Raw genomic sequence first — 14,335 nt, 5'->3', positions numbered from 1 at the left:
TGAAATATGCTTGTGCTTTTGCTTGAGTCGAAGCCATTTTCACGGAGAAATACAGTGTAAGAGCTGTTATCCTTGCACTTGTGAAAACCAGGCTTAACAGTTGGTCATTGGACATTGACTGATCAAAATTTGTTCATGTCTGACGAAAGGCCAAGTTTGGTCGGACATGATGTCCGGACAATTCATTGCAAATCATTGTCTGACCAAGATGGTGTCTTACTTGGACATATGTCCTTTCCAGAGAGAACAAATTATTTGCAGCCCTACATGAGGGAAGTTGAAAGAATTAGATCAGTTCAAGCTTAAAACAAAATGCATTGTATGATACTGCTAAAAGTAGTTTGTATAGTGTGATCGTCCGGGTGAGAGTAGTTCTGAGAAGAACTGTTGTTGGTGACTGACGTTTCGACAACCTGAGTAGAAGTCATCTTCAGAGTCAAGTGAAAAGTTGTTGTCAGTCGATGATGTTATAAGTCTGGTTCGTTGATGTTGATTGGTCAGTTAAGCCGTGATGTTATTGGCTGTAAGACTCGTGTTAAGTTTGTCAACAGTAATTGGTCAGTTTCGATCCGTCTATTGTCAGTCAAATTAAGTTGTTCTGTTCCGTCTATTGTTAGTCAAATGAAGTAGTTTGACTGACAATAGATGGATCGAAACTGTCCAATTACTGTTGACAAATTTAATACGAGTCTTACAGCCAAAACATCACGGCTAAACTGACCAATCAACATCAACGAACCTGACTTATAACATCATCGACTGACAACAACTTTTCACTTGACTCTGAAGATGACTTCCGCTCAGGTTGTTGAAACGTCAGTCACCAACAACACACTATATGAACGATCACACTATATGAACTACTGATAGTCCTGGGTTCAAACCATTTACTGTACTGCTAAAAGTGTTTAGACTAGATCTATCAAGCAGCTTACGTTAAGGTATACATGTATATAAATACATCGATGCTCACATGGAAGTATGAATGTACCGGTACATGTAGCATCATACTCACATTCACATATTTTATCCGTTGAAGAAAGCTTATAGGTTTAAAACATGCTACATGTAATAGATATTTCAAATTGTTATAAAAGCATGTTTGCAACAAGTGGATTTTGATGATTATGTTTATGTATTATCAAGCAGATTAAACTACATGTATTGACAGTACATCTATATTAGAATGTAGGTTGAGACTGATTTACAATTAAATAACATGATAATTGTTAATTATTAGAGGGAATATTAATGTGTGTGTTTATGTTATGTCTCTAATAAGACTATAATTAACTATGTTGGAAAACGAGAGGGGTGAAATACATGTTTTGTGAAATCATACTTTATTTTTTTTAAATAATATATTGTAATGATACATGCAGAGCAGGTTGTTTTGAAATAAAGGTTTTATGGCTTGCAGTTTTCAGACTACCTTTTTTTATCACGGTCGACTTCCGAATGAAATGCAATGCATGTTGTCATTTCATGTAAGGGTAAATCACATTTACAGTGTGCTACAGCCATTTAAATATATGTTCATCAATTTTACTAATTTGTAAAGAGATTTTATAAAACTGCAAAATCTCTTTAAAAAAAGACATTTTGCAGCCCTTTGAATTGATCTATGGAGTACAGATATTTTACATAGATTTTATTGTTCTGCTTGAAATCTATGTAAAATAAGTACAGAGATTTAACAGAGATTTTATTACATTCTTCTTAAATTTGAAAATTGTTTGCATAATTTACAAAGAAAACACCAACATTTTATAGACATTATATAGACATTTTACAGATATTATGCAGAGAATCCGTTAAATTCACAGAGATTTTACAGATGTTACAAAATCTCTGTAAGTGTGCACATTTACAGACTTTGGAATTTACAGTATAAATATATACATTTTATAAACATTTTACATAATTCAGAAAATCTCTGTAAAACTTTTACAAAGATTTTACAGACATGTTATAAAATCTCTGTAAAATAGTTAACAAATTTACAAGAAAAATACCAAGTTTTTACAGATATTATGTCTACAAAATTAGACAAAATTTACATACTTTCTATGAGATTTACAAAATGTCTGTAAGTGTGCACGTTTACAGACATTGAAATTTACAAGTAAAGTACAAAGATTTTATAAAATTTACAAAGATTTTAATAACATTTTGTAAGTCTGTAAATGGTTCAGTTTTTCCAGTGAATCTGAGTGGCAATTAGTAGAGATTTGAAATTGCGTTTTGTCAATACCTGACTCCGAACGTAGACTGTAGCAAAGTTACAAGACCAGAAACGAAGAATATGGTACTCAGAACTTCACTGATGACAAGTGTGTTATTCGCAAAGCACATTGGACCACTTAGAATGAAGGGAATCGCCAAAGTTCCTCCCAACATAGTCAGGTAATGCTTAAAAGAAGAAAACCAGTGTTAGGACAGGTAAGGAAGTTTTATTTTGAGGAAATTTTCAGAGCTACAGCATGGCATGTACTAAAAACCCGAAACAACGAAACAAAACGAAGGAAACGAAACCGCCGAAGCAACCGAAATTATCGAAACGAAACAAAATCACCAAAATTCATTACAATTATTGAAAGCTAACCGTTAAGAGGCTAGCCGGTCGTGCTATTCAAGCTTACTGAGAGCTATTTAGGCTAACTGGAGTGCTATTCAGGCTAACAGGAGTGCTATATATTCAGGCTAACAGGAGTGCTATTCAGGCTAACAGAGAGATACTCAGGCTTTAACCGGAGTGCTATTCAGGCTAACAGGAGTGCTGTTCAGGCTAACAGGAGTGCTATTCAGGTTAACAGGAGTGCTATTCGGCTAACAGAAGTGCTATTCGGCTAACAGGAGTGGAGTATTCAGGCTAACAGGAGTGCTTTTCAGGCTAAAGGAGTGCTATCAGGCTAACAGAGAGCTACTCAGGCTTTAACCGGAGTGCTATTCAGGCTAACAGGAGTGCTATATATTCAGGCTAACAGGAGTGCTATATATTCAGGCTAACAGGAGTGCTATTCAGGCTTACAGAGAGATACTCAGGCTTTAACCGGAGTACTATTCAGGCTAACAGGAGTGCTGTTCAGGCTAACAGGAGTGCTGTTCAGGCTAACAGGAGTGCTATTCAGGCTAACAGGAGTGCTGTTCAGGCTAACAGGAGTGCTATATATTCAGGCTAACAGGAGTGCTATATATTCAGGCTAACAGGAGTGCTATTCAGGCTAACAGAGAGATACTCAGGCTTTAACCGGAGTGCTATTCAGGCTAACAGGAGTGCTGTTCAGGCTAACAGGAGTGCTATTCAGGTTAACAGGAGTGCTATTCGGCTAACAGAAGTGCTATTCGGCTAACAGGAGTGGAGTATTCAGGCTAACAGGAGTGCTTTTCAGGCTAAAGGAGTGCTATCAGGCTAACAGAGAGCTACTCAGGCTTTAACCGGAGTGCTATTCAGGCTAACAGGAGTGCTATATATTCAGGCTAACAGGAGTGCTATTCAGGCTAACAGGAGTGCTATTCAGGCTAACAGGAGTGCTATACGGGCTAACAGGAGTGCTATATATTCAGGCTAACAGGAGTGCTATTCAGGCTAACAGGAGTGCTATATATTCAGGCTAACAGGAGTGCTATTCAGGCTAACAGGAGTGCTATTCAGGCTAACAGGAGTGCTATATATTCAGGCTAACAGGAGAGCTATTCAGGCTAACAGGAGTGCTATTCAGGCTAACAGGAGTGCTATATATTCAGGCTAACAGGAGTGCTATTCAGGCTAACAGGAGTGCTATTCAGGCTAACAGGAGTGCTATTCAGGCTAACAGGAGTGCTATACGGGCTAACAGGAGTGCTATTCAGGTTAACAGGAGTGCTATTCAGGTTAACAGGAGTGCTATTCAGGCTAACAGGAGTGCTATATATTCAGGCTAACAGGAGTGCTATTCAGGCTAACAGGAGTGCTATTCAGGCTAACAGGAGTGCTATATATTCAGGCTAACAGGAGAGCTATTCAGGCTAACAGGAGTGCTATTCAGGCTAACAGGAGTGCTATATATTCAGGCTAACAGGAGTGCTATTCAGGCTAACAGGAGTGCTATTCAGGCTAACAGGAGTGCTATTCAGGCTAACAGGAATGCTATACGGGCTAACAGGAGTGCTATTCAGGTTAACAGGAGTGCTATTCAGGTTAACAGGAGTGCTATTCAGGTTAACAGGAGTGCTATTCAGGCTAACAGGAGTGTTATTCAGGCTAACCAGTGCAATTTAGGCTAACCGGGATGGAAGATGCTTTCAGTCGGTGATTTTGTTTCGTTTCGCTCGTTTCGGTGTTTCGGCGGTTTAGTTTCTGTCGTTTCGGTGGTTTCGTTTCGTTGTTTCGGGTTTTAATACATGCCCTACAGCATTACTCTGAGTTCACTCTCCGATTTTAACTGATTTCTCAGATGTAACGCCAATACTGCATCCAACATGACTCTCCGTGGGGTAATAATTGAGCTTTCTGCCAAGGCCTAGGAAAAATAATTATACTTGATGTTAGCTTATCTTATACCTGGAAGCCCAACAATAAGCAGATGTACCATGGTGGATTCTCGTCGATGAGGTAGGACAAGCCAAGAGCTCTTCTTCTTTTCTTCTCGGGTCTCGGCTGAGCACCAGACTCGGATATCTTCAAACCAGGATAAAGAAAAAAAAGACTTTTATAGAGAAGAAATTGTTGTTAAAGATAAACTTTAAACATTTGGTTATATTATAGTGTGATTATTCTACCTTTCTAATTTCGGATGAAGAGTTATTTTGACGATTTGGTGGTTACACTCCTTTGTTAAGGGCGGGGATGTGGGCAGAGGTAGGTACTAACATACGGTGAAATGCTGGTTATAGGCCCCCGCTTATAGCTACCTCCCCCGAATCGCGAGAATCGATGAGAAAACGTGTTGTTATTGTAGTTTTGAAGTAGTTCCTGAGCGAGATTGAGTAAAGTGTAACATTTGGTGACCCCGACGTGACAAAGAAGCCATCGAAATGTCGAAAGTCGTCGAAGAGATTCAGATAGAGGCGAGAACAGCAATTTGTCAGCTTAGCGAAGCGAGTCTTCGAGAAATATGTGCGGGGCTACACATCGAAGTAAAAGAGACGGATACGGGACGTCTGGCGTTAATACAAATCCTAACGAAGTATTTAGACGCCGAGGAACTTGGAACTGAGGCATTAAAGAATCTCAGAGAAGCAATTAAAGAGAAGAAACCTGCAACAAAGGACGTAAAGGGTGAACAAGAGAGTGGTGTGAAAACCGAACAGGAGGATCAGAAGTCTGCCATCAAGTCAAGTACAAACACAGTTACGCCTAAAGAAACCACAGCGACCCCACCGTTCAGGAAGGAATTTAAAATATCGGGACAGATTGGAGATTCACGTCAGAAAGACCGCTTGAGCTTTACCAGTTTGGCTCACCAAATAAACGCTGGATTAAAACGGGGCTATAAAGAAGAAGAAACTGTCGAGGCCGTTATTCGAGCCATCAATCCAGGCCTTAGATTGAGGAGCTACTTGAAAGGTAGGCCCGATTTAGAACTTGCCAGATTACGTAAAATACTCCGGTCACATTATCAAGAAAGGGGGGCTACGGAAATGTATCAACTGCTCAGTTCGGCAGTACAGGAAGCTGGGGAGACCCCTCAGGACTTTCTTGCTCGCCTCCTTGATCTAAAGCAAAAGGTACTGTTTGCATCTCAAGAAGCAGGATCTGATTTGAAGTATGACCCAAAGCTGGTACAGTGCATGTTTCTGCATTCATTATTAACTGGGTTACGGAATGATAGCATTAAAATGGAGATAAAACCCTGCTTGCAAAACACCCAAGTAGAAGATGAAGAACTTTTTGAGAAATTGAATACAGCAGTTAGTAATGAAACAGAAAGAATGCAGAAGCTTGGTTCCCGTCATGACCAGCCCACAAATCGGACCCCCACACAGCGTGTAACTCAATTGGCCACCCATGATGACAGCCATGCCTCAGTTAAAGGTAAAACCCCAGAAAATCCACCAAAAGTTAACCTTCTTACTGAAGTTAGAGAGTTGAAAGCTGTACTGGCTGCTATACGGGAGGGTATGGAACAACAAAGCCGGGCTAGCCCCAACCCGCAGTACAACCCTGTAGAGCAAGGGAGGGTTCGCCCTAGAGGATGCTGGAATTGTGAGAGACAAGGAAGGGGCTTTCGTTGCAACCATTGTTTCAACTGTGGTGATGCTGGCCACTTCAGTTACCAATGCCAAAGGTCAAGCCAAAGGGGCTATAACTCAGCAAACCCCCAGGGAAACAGACCAGGGTTGCCCCCACGGGACAAGGAGCAACCCGCCAGATTCATGAGCAGTCCCAACAATGCATGAACTGTGGAAAGGGGGAGGATTGGGCCCATCAATACTTGCGATGCTCACAATGCCAAACTAGCCACTATTGTTCAAAAGTTTGTCAGAGGGAACATTGGGAGAAGCGTAAGAAACTATGTCAAGCCATCAGTGAAGTTGAACTGAGGGAAAGGGGGCCTAAGGCAGGTGTTGAAACACTGAAAACCTCGTTCCCTTCACACCTAACTCCAAGACAACGTTCTAAACTCACCAAACTAGTGGGAAGAAAATGTGTAGTTTCCTGCTTGGTCCAAGGGAGAAAAGTGGATGCCCTGTGGGATACTGGAGCTCAAGTTTGTGTTGTGTCAAAGTATTGGAAAGAAATCAATCTACCAGATGAGCCAGTAAGAGACATAAGTGAGTTACTGGGGGAAGACGAATTAAATCTCCAGGCCGTGAATGGTACGAAAATTGCATATGATGGGTGGATTGAGGTAGAGTTCCAGTTGGCTGGGGAGGTCGGGTACTCGGAGCCATTGACAGTACCCATACTAATAGGAAATGAAAATAATCAGGAGTATCCCATCATTGGCTTTAACGTCATTGAAGAGGTCATTAAGAGGAGTAGTAGCCCCAACAAAACCAGCCTATTGCCCCGAATAGTGAATGACTCGTTCCCATCTGTGAAAGAGGGCGAAGCGAGAGCGCTGGTTAATTTCATCCAAAGTATGGATGACGAGGCTGACACTAGCATGCTCAGAGTTGGCAGACAAAACATACGTGTCCCACCAGGAGAGACTGTGAGGGTCAAATGTCAAGTACACTTTGGACTATTGGAAGAAGATTTGCCTGTTGTGTTTGAGCCCAAAGAAGAAGGGGCGTGGCCTGAGGGGCTAGAAGTTAAAGGCTGTCTCCACCGAATTCCCCCCGGGTCGTCGAGCCGAATGTATGTTTTAGTATGCAACAACACTGAGCGAGAGATGACCTTACGTAGGCGGACAGAACTTGGCACTATACAGTTAGTGCAATCCGTCACGCCACTGCCATTCGAAGCTGAACAGAAACAAGAGGAAGAGGAAGGTGAAACTGGGATTGAGGCAACCAGTTATGAGTGGGGACCAAGTCAGCCCGAACAAGGTGAAGCACAGTGGACTTCCCCAGTTGATTTGAGCCATTTGTCAAGTGAGCAACAGGTGATTGTCAAGGAAATGTTGAGGGAAGAGTCCGGGGCCTTCGCTACAGATGATGGTGACATTGGATGTACCGAACACTTGAAATTAGAAATCAACCTGAGAGATGACGTCCCAGTACAAAAAAACATACAATTCAATTCCAAAGCCCTTGTACGAAGAGGTAAAGTCACACTTGCAGGATATGTTCAATCGTGGCTGGATAAGCGACTCAAAGTCACCCTACTCTTCCCCAGTGATGTGTGTGAGAAAAAAAGATGGCAGTCTGAGTATAGGTAGTTAAACAGCAAAACTGAGGATGACCGCCAGCCCATCCCTCGCATCCAAGACATCCTGAATAGTCTCAGTGGGAACACTTACTTCTCAGTGTTAGACCAAGGAAAGGCATATCACCAGGGATTTGTAGCAGAAGAACACCGACATCTAACGGCGTTCATCACCCCTTGGGGTTTATACCAGTGGAACCGCATCCCTTTTGGCCTTACAAATGCACCGGCGGCTTACCAGAGGTACATGGAGAAATGCCTGGAGGGTCTTCGTGATGAAATATGTATTCCATATCTTGATGATGTCCTAGTGTACAGTAGAACATTTTCTGAGCATGTGGACAATGTGCGGAAGGTACTTAGACGTTTGCAGGAGTATGATATCAAGCTAAAGCCAAAGAAATGTGAGTTGTTTAAGCCCCGCGTTCGTTACTTAGGCAGAATAGTCTCAGCGGATGGCTACACGATGGATTCAGCGGACGTTGCAGCAGTGGCAGCCCTTAAGGAAACTAAACCACGAACTGTTGGTGAATTGCGCAAACTCCTGGGTTTCATTAGCTATTACCGCCAATATATTCGCGACTTCTCCAGATTAACCAAACCCCTGTATGACCTACTCTCAGTCAGAGAATGCAGTGCACAGCCCAGCAGAGCTAAAGGACAGAAAGAGCACCCCAAGTGGAAGTTGCCGACATCGAAAGGACAATTGTCGTCAAATCACAAAATGCTGTGGAATGAAAGACACCAAGAGCGACTAAGCTTCCAAATTGAACTTTTAATGCAGCCAGGGGTAATGGCTTACCCTGACTTTGAACGACCATTCGTACTGCACACGGATGCCTCAAGTGAAGGGCTTGGGGCGGTACTCTACCAAGAACAAGGGGGGGGGGGGGAGTTGAGAGTTGTCGGCTATGGCTCAAGGACATTGACGCACGCGGAACGGAACTATCACTTGCACTCAGGAAAATTAGAATTCTTGGCCCTAAAGTGGGCAATTACTGACAAATTCAGGGATTACTTATTCCATGCCCCATCCTTCGTCGTTTTCACAGACAATAACCCGTTAACGTATGTGATGTCATCAGCAAAGTTGAATGCCACGGGGCATCGGTGGGTAGCCGAGTTAGCAGACTATAACTTTACAATCAAGTACCGACCGGGCAAGACTAATGTTGATGCGGATGTTCTGTCAAGAATTCCATTGGACATAGACAAATATATGAGAGATTGTACAGAGGAAATACCCAAAGATGTCCTTGCAGCAACCGTGGAAGCAGTTAGGGAACAGGCAAAAGGCGCAATCCCATGGGTTATGGCAATTGCCGCAGACATGACAACTCCTGAACTCACGTTAAAGGACCTTAACCTGAAACCATTCAGCCCTAGTGAACTCAAGGAGGCGCAGCACTCGAATAGTGCTATACGCCGCGTGCTTTACAACAAGACACATGGGATCAAACCGGGTGGTGGCCAACTGAAGAATGAACCCCATGGAGTTGCCAAGCTTATGAGAGAATGGAAGAAACTGGAAGTTGACGAACATGGTATCCTGCGTCGAAGAACAAGCTCTAAGATACAAGTAGTCCTGCCACACATCTTCATCCCAGTGGTACTTAAAGAACTGCACACAGAGATGGAACACCTTGGGGTGGAGAGAGTCGCAGAACTTGCAAGGTCCCGCTACTACTGGCCACATAAGTACCGTGACATAGAGCATTTTGTGACACAACGTTGCAGATGTATCAAACAGAAGAAACCAAACACAGTCACGAAAGCGCCTATGATGCATCTGATGACATCAGCGCCATTTGAAGTGGTTTCCATTGATTTCCTGCATCTAGACAAGAGCAAAGGTGGATATGAATATGTACTACTGATTGTTGACAACTTTACCAAATATGCCCAAGCCTATGCAACGCGTAATAAGACGGCCCGCACTGCTGCTGAGAAGATCTACAATGAGTTTATCCCGAGATTCGGTTTCCCAGCACGAATACGAATACACCATGACCAAGGTGGCGAGTTTGAAAATAAATCGTTCCACAACCTCGAACGTCTAAGTGGAGTTGCTAGCTCGCGAACCACTCCATACCACCCACAGGGAAACGGCCAGGTAGAACGCATGAACCGCACCTTACTCTCGATGCTAAGGACCCTCCCGGAGGAAAAGAAATCGAACTGGAAAGATTCTTTAAACAAGCTCATACATGCGTACAACTGTACAAGATATGAGACCACTGGGTTCTCGCCATTTTACCTGATGTTTGGCCGTTCCCCACGATTACCGGTTGATTTGCTGTTTGACCTGGGCAACGACCCGTGACAGGCTGATTACCAGGATTATGTAAAGACATGGCAAGCAGATACGAGATGGGCATATGACCTAGCATCTAGGAAGACCCAGAACTCGTCAGCCAGAAGTAAAGTGTATTACGACAAGAAGGCTTCCGCTGCAGTCCTACCTCCCGGCGACCGCGTACTTGTTAGAAACCTTTCAGAAAGGGGGGGGGGGAACCTGGAAAGCTCCGTTCACACTGGGAACAGCAAATTTACGTAGTTGGGGAACGCATATCTGATAGTCCAGTCTATCGAGTAAAGCCCGAACATGGCCGTAGGAAACAACGAGTGTTACACCGTAACTTGCTACTTCCTTGTGATGCTTTACCACTGCCTAAACCAACGAGAGCCTCATCCAAGACCACCCAACCAAGATCCAGAGTACTACCCCAGCCTGAAGATACTGGAGAGAGTTCCGATGATGAGTATGAGATGGACACACCGTCCTCTCCAGTCACCCATGAAACAGCCTTTCCGGCGGAAGTAGACACTGCACCTATGGACTCACAGGACCACTGTGATAATGAAGTTTGTGCCGATATGTCAGATGCCAGGGACCAACCTGACCCACAAGTGGATACTGATGGCTCATCAGTGCCAAATTCATCCGGTCTAGATGTGACCGATATAGCCCCTCAGGAAAGTGACAATTCAGATTCAGAGGAACACCTAGAGGGAGCTACGCGACCTAGAAGGGAGACACGACCCCCTCAGATTCTGACCTACAGCCAGATGGGGGTGCCCGAGTACCAACGTTTAAACCCAGTAGTGAACGCAATTCAATGCCCTCAGGTGATACTTCCCTACCAAGTCATGGGCAACTGGCTTGTACCTGACTGCACCCCGCACATCCCATTTGTTCCACAGCTGCAGTTTATGCCACAGCCCATATGGACAAACCAGTACTGAACACTCTTGTAGTCACAACTGATTGCTTCGAGAATTAACCATGGACAAGCAGACCTGTTGCACGCCTTCTGTGACCAAAATCATAAGTGAACTTTGTGTTGGATATTACTTCTAGTTACAAACTGGTTAGAGACAAAACCTGCGGATCATGGAACTGGCGCAATAAGTATTCAGTTTGAGACATGATGAGAACTGACGCTCCCCCTAACTATTTCTCTGTTTTTGGTTTTGTATTTACTGTAATAATGTCGGGACGACATTTCTGTTGGAGGGGGAGTGTGTAGCAAGTAGAACGAGAGGGACTGGGCCCAGCCCCAAGTGACATATTATTATGGGATCAGAAAATCCCACGTGTTGGCGAAAACCTAGCGAGAATCGATGAGAAAACGTGTTGTTATTGTAGTTTTGAAGTAGTTCCTGAGCGGGATTGAGTAAAGTGTAACACCGCTGATTTACTTTGCGTGTTTGTGACTAGGTAAAATGAGCAATAGAAATTCCTTTAATTTTTTTTAAAATGAGTTGACTGTTAACTATGCGTTCTAACGCTCTTTGCAATGCTCACAGCTTCTCACGATTAACCTGGGGGCATCTTAAGAACACCTCAAACCTGCCCAATAGACCTTCCCATATTCTTGAGTTTACGTTCGTGTCACAAATGAGTTTCTTCCGGTAAGATGCATTGATCGGCTCTTTTAGGCAGGCTGAGTTTCCATAAACATGAAATAGTGATCGTGAAGTCACTGACTGCCCTACAGCAGATTTTGATTGCGAAATTGTTTGTACTTGGCACGATCATTGCCGGTGTCACACGCTTGCGTGATTAAAGACCCATGTTATTCACGTTAGTTGAGCGTGTTTAACGAGGTTTGTTAGGTCTTGTTACCCCTCTCAAAAAGACACAATTAAATAGAAAGAACTTTAAGGCCGGTTTACATGCTACAATTTGTCGGCCCGATTTGGCCCAGATTTAATAAGAAAATGGGTTAGCGTTTAAAGTCGGCCTGTTGCAGTGTCACAGATTTTAAAAATCGGGCGAATTTTTCACCCTTTTAATTTAAACAGCCAAAGAAAAGCCGGCCGACAAATCGCAGCGTGTAAATTTGCTTGATCAAATCGGGCCGACAAATTGTAACGTGTAAAGCGGCCTATGCGGTCTGAACATTATAGATTTTAGCAAAATCCTCCCTTCACCCGGTTGACCTTCACAGTTTCCGCCGGTCGAATTGACCTCGCGAAGTAGAATGAAGCTGAATATTGAACACTGAATGCTGAACTCAAAAGTCATTGTCCGTGTGTCCTGTGTCTTGGCGATAAGATCAATGTCGTGTGACCTACCTCCATCTCTTGTCGAGGCATCGCTGTCCTTTTCTTTCCTGACCCACACTTTACTTGGTTTCTTTTTGATCTAAGGAAGGAGACTCAACTTCGGCTAAAATTCTTGCAGAGTTGCTCAGTATCGACTTAAACAGAAACCGTATTAATGACACATTATTTTAAGCTCTCAATTATGCAGGCTTGGCAACCTAAAAATTAAGGCAACCTAGATACGCAGAAATATTTGAACTCAATTAACGTCACGGCATGAATATATGTCACAGTAATATAGATTCAGGTTAATATTCACTCCGAATCCAAAAGAATCGAATAAGAAAGTGCTACATTAGCAGCTGAAAATGATGATTTTGTCACCACGTAGATTAAGCTTTATTTGCAATCCAGATCCAAAAAACTTTCCGTTTAAAACTTAAAATGTACAGTTAAGGCCTTTTGGGGAAAGTGCCATCACGTGGATTCCGGCTAATGATCACTCCAGGTACAAAAGAATCGAATACGAAAATGCTACATAAAGAACTGAAAATGAAGATTTATGTCCCTTGTGATGAAATGTCACAACGTAGTTTGAGCTTTATTTGCACTCCAAATCCACCGAAAACTCTCCGTTTGAAACTTAAAATGTACTGTTCAGTCCTTTTGGGGATAACGCCATCGCGTGAATTCAGGCTAATGTTTACTCCAGGTAAAAAAAAATCGAATAAGAAAATGTTACATTGGCAACTGAAAATGAAGATTTTTGGTTATTGTGTTAAAATGTCATCACGTAGATTTAGGTTTATTTGCACTCCAAATCCACCAAAAACTTTCCGTTTGAAACTTAAAATGTACTGTTTAGGCCTTTTGGGGGAAAATACCATCACGTGGATTCAGGCTAATGATCACTCCAGGTACAAAAGAATCGAATAAGAAACTGCTACATTGGCGACAAAAAAATAAGATTTTTGGTTATTGTGATAAAATGTCGCCACATAGATTTAGGTTTATTTGCAGTCCAGATCGACCAAAAACTTCCCGTTTGAAACTTAATTAAAATGTACTGTTTAGGCCTTTTGGGGAAAATGACATCGCGTGGATTCAGGCTAATGTTTTACTCCGGGTCCAAAAGCATGGAATAAGAAAGTGCTAATTGGGCTACTGAAAATGAAGATTTTTAGCCCTTGTGATGAAATGTCACCACGTACATTCAGCATTATTTGCAGCCAGACCAACCAAAATTTTTCCGTTTGAAACTTAAAATGTACTGTTAAGTCATTTTGGGGAAAATCCCATTACGTGGATTCAGGCTTATGTTTACTCAAATACCAAATTAATCGAATAAGAAAGTGTTACAAGAGCAACTGAAAATGGAGATTTTTGGCCCTTGTGATGAAAGGAAATTAAAATTATAACAAAAATGTCCTTAGTTATTCAATACACTTTTTAAGGGATGACTATCGCTTAGTGTCGGCATGCCAGTTGGGGCATGTCTGGATTACAACCTCGTTCCCAGGGTCCTCTTTGTCCATTCACTGGATATTTTCAAACTTAACAGTTTTATCTGCAGTAGTATGATAAAACTGTATTTGATCCATTACGTGTGTCACAGGCCCCAAGTGCTCATTTCCCTGTGATATTTGTAAAGGAGAATACTTTTTTGCAACAAACTATTTTATGGACAAACTACAGTATGTTTGCTTTCTTGCTGTTAAAAGGAGATTTCGAGCGAAGAGAGAGAGTTGAAAATCAGTTATTGGATTCGATTAGAAAAAATATGCATAACCATAACATCCGAAAAATGTAACGATCACAGTGAGCTTATTTGAAGATAATCGAATGTGACGCAATCGATAATCGAACAATCGATAATCGATAACTGAACAGAGTTCGAAATCAATGAAGCAGACAGCTCCACATTCAAAGTGTCGTAAACAAGACGGCGATTGACCTTAGTACTACAAACTCATATCCACGCCCGGTATC

The 14,335-nt window shown here is 42.4% G+C and overlaps 1 protein-coding gene across 1 annotated transcript in view; it reads right to left on the bottom strand.

The window, feature by feature from the left end:
• LOC144661747 (solute carrier family 23 member 2-like) overlaps positions 1-13,331 on the bottom strand; it is a 32,013-nt gene extending 18,682 nt beyond the window's left edge. The window contains exons 1-3 of the mRNA XM_078522578.1: positions 12,377-13,331; positions 4,544-4,660; positions 2,255-2,412 (exon numbers count right to left, since the gene is read on the bottom strand). Of these exons, the coding sequence (XP_078378704.1) occupies positions 2,255-2,412; positions 4,544-4,660; positions 12,377-12,397 (296 nt within the window). The 5' untranslated portion in view covers positions 12,398-13,331. The remainder of the gene's footprint in view (positions 1-2,254; positions 2,413-4,543; positions 4,661-12,376) is intronic.
• Between the last annotated feature and the right edge of the window lie 1,004 nt (positions 13,332-14,335).

Source organism: Oculina patagonica, chromosome 7 (assembly GCF_052425735.1).
Source record: "Oculina patagonica isolate OP01 chromosome 7, crgOcupat, whole genome shotgun sequence".
In the NCBI taxonomy this organism is placed as follows: domain Eukaryota; kingdom Metazoa; phylum Cnidaria; class Anthozoa; order Scleractinia; family Oculinidae; genus Oculina; species Oculina patagonica.
This window is presented reverse-complemented; position numbering and strand designations above follow the sequence as displayed.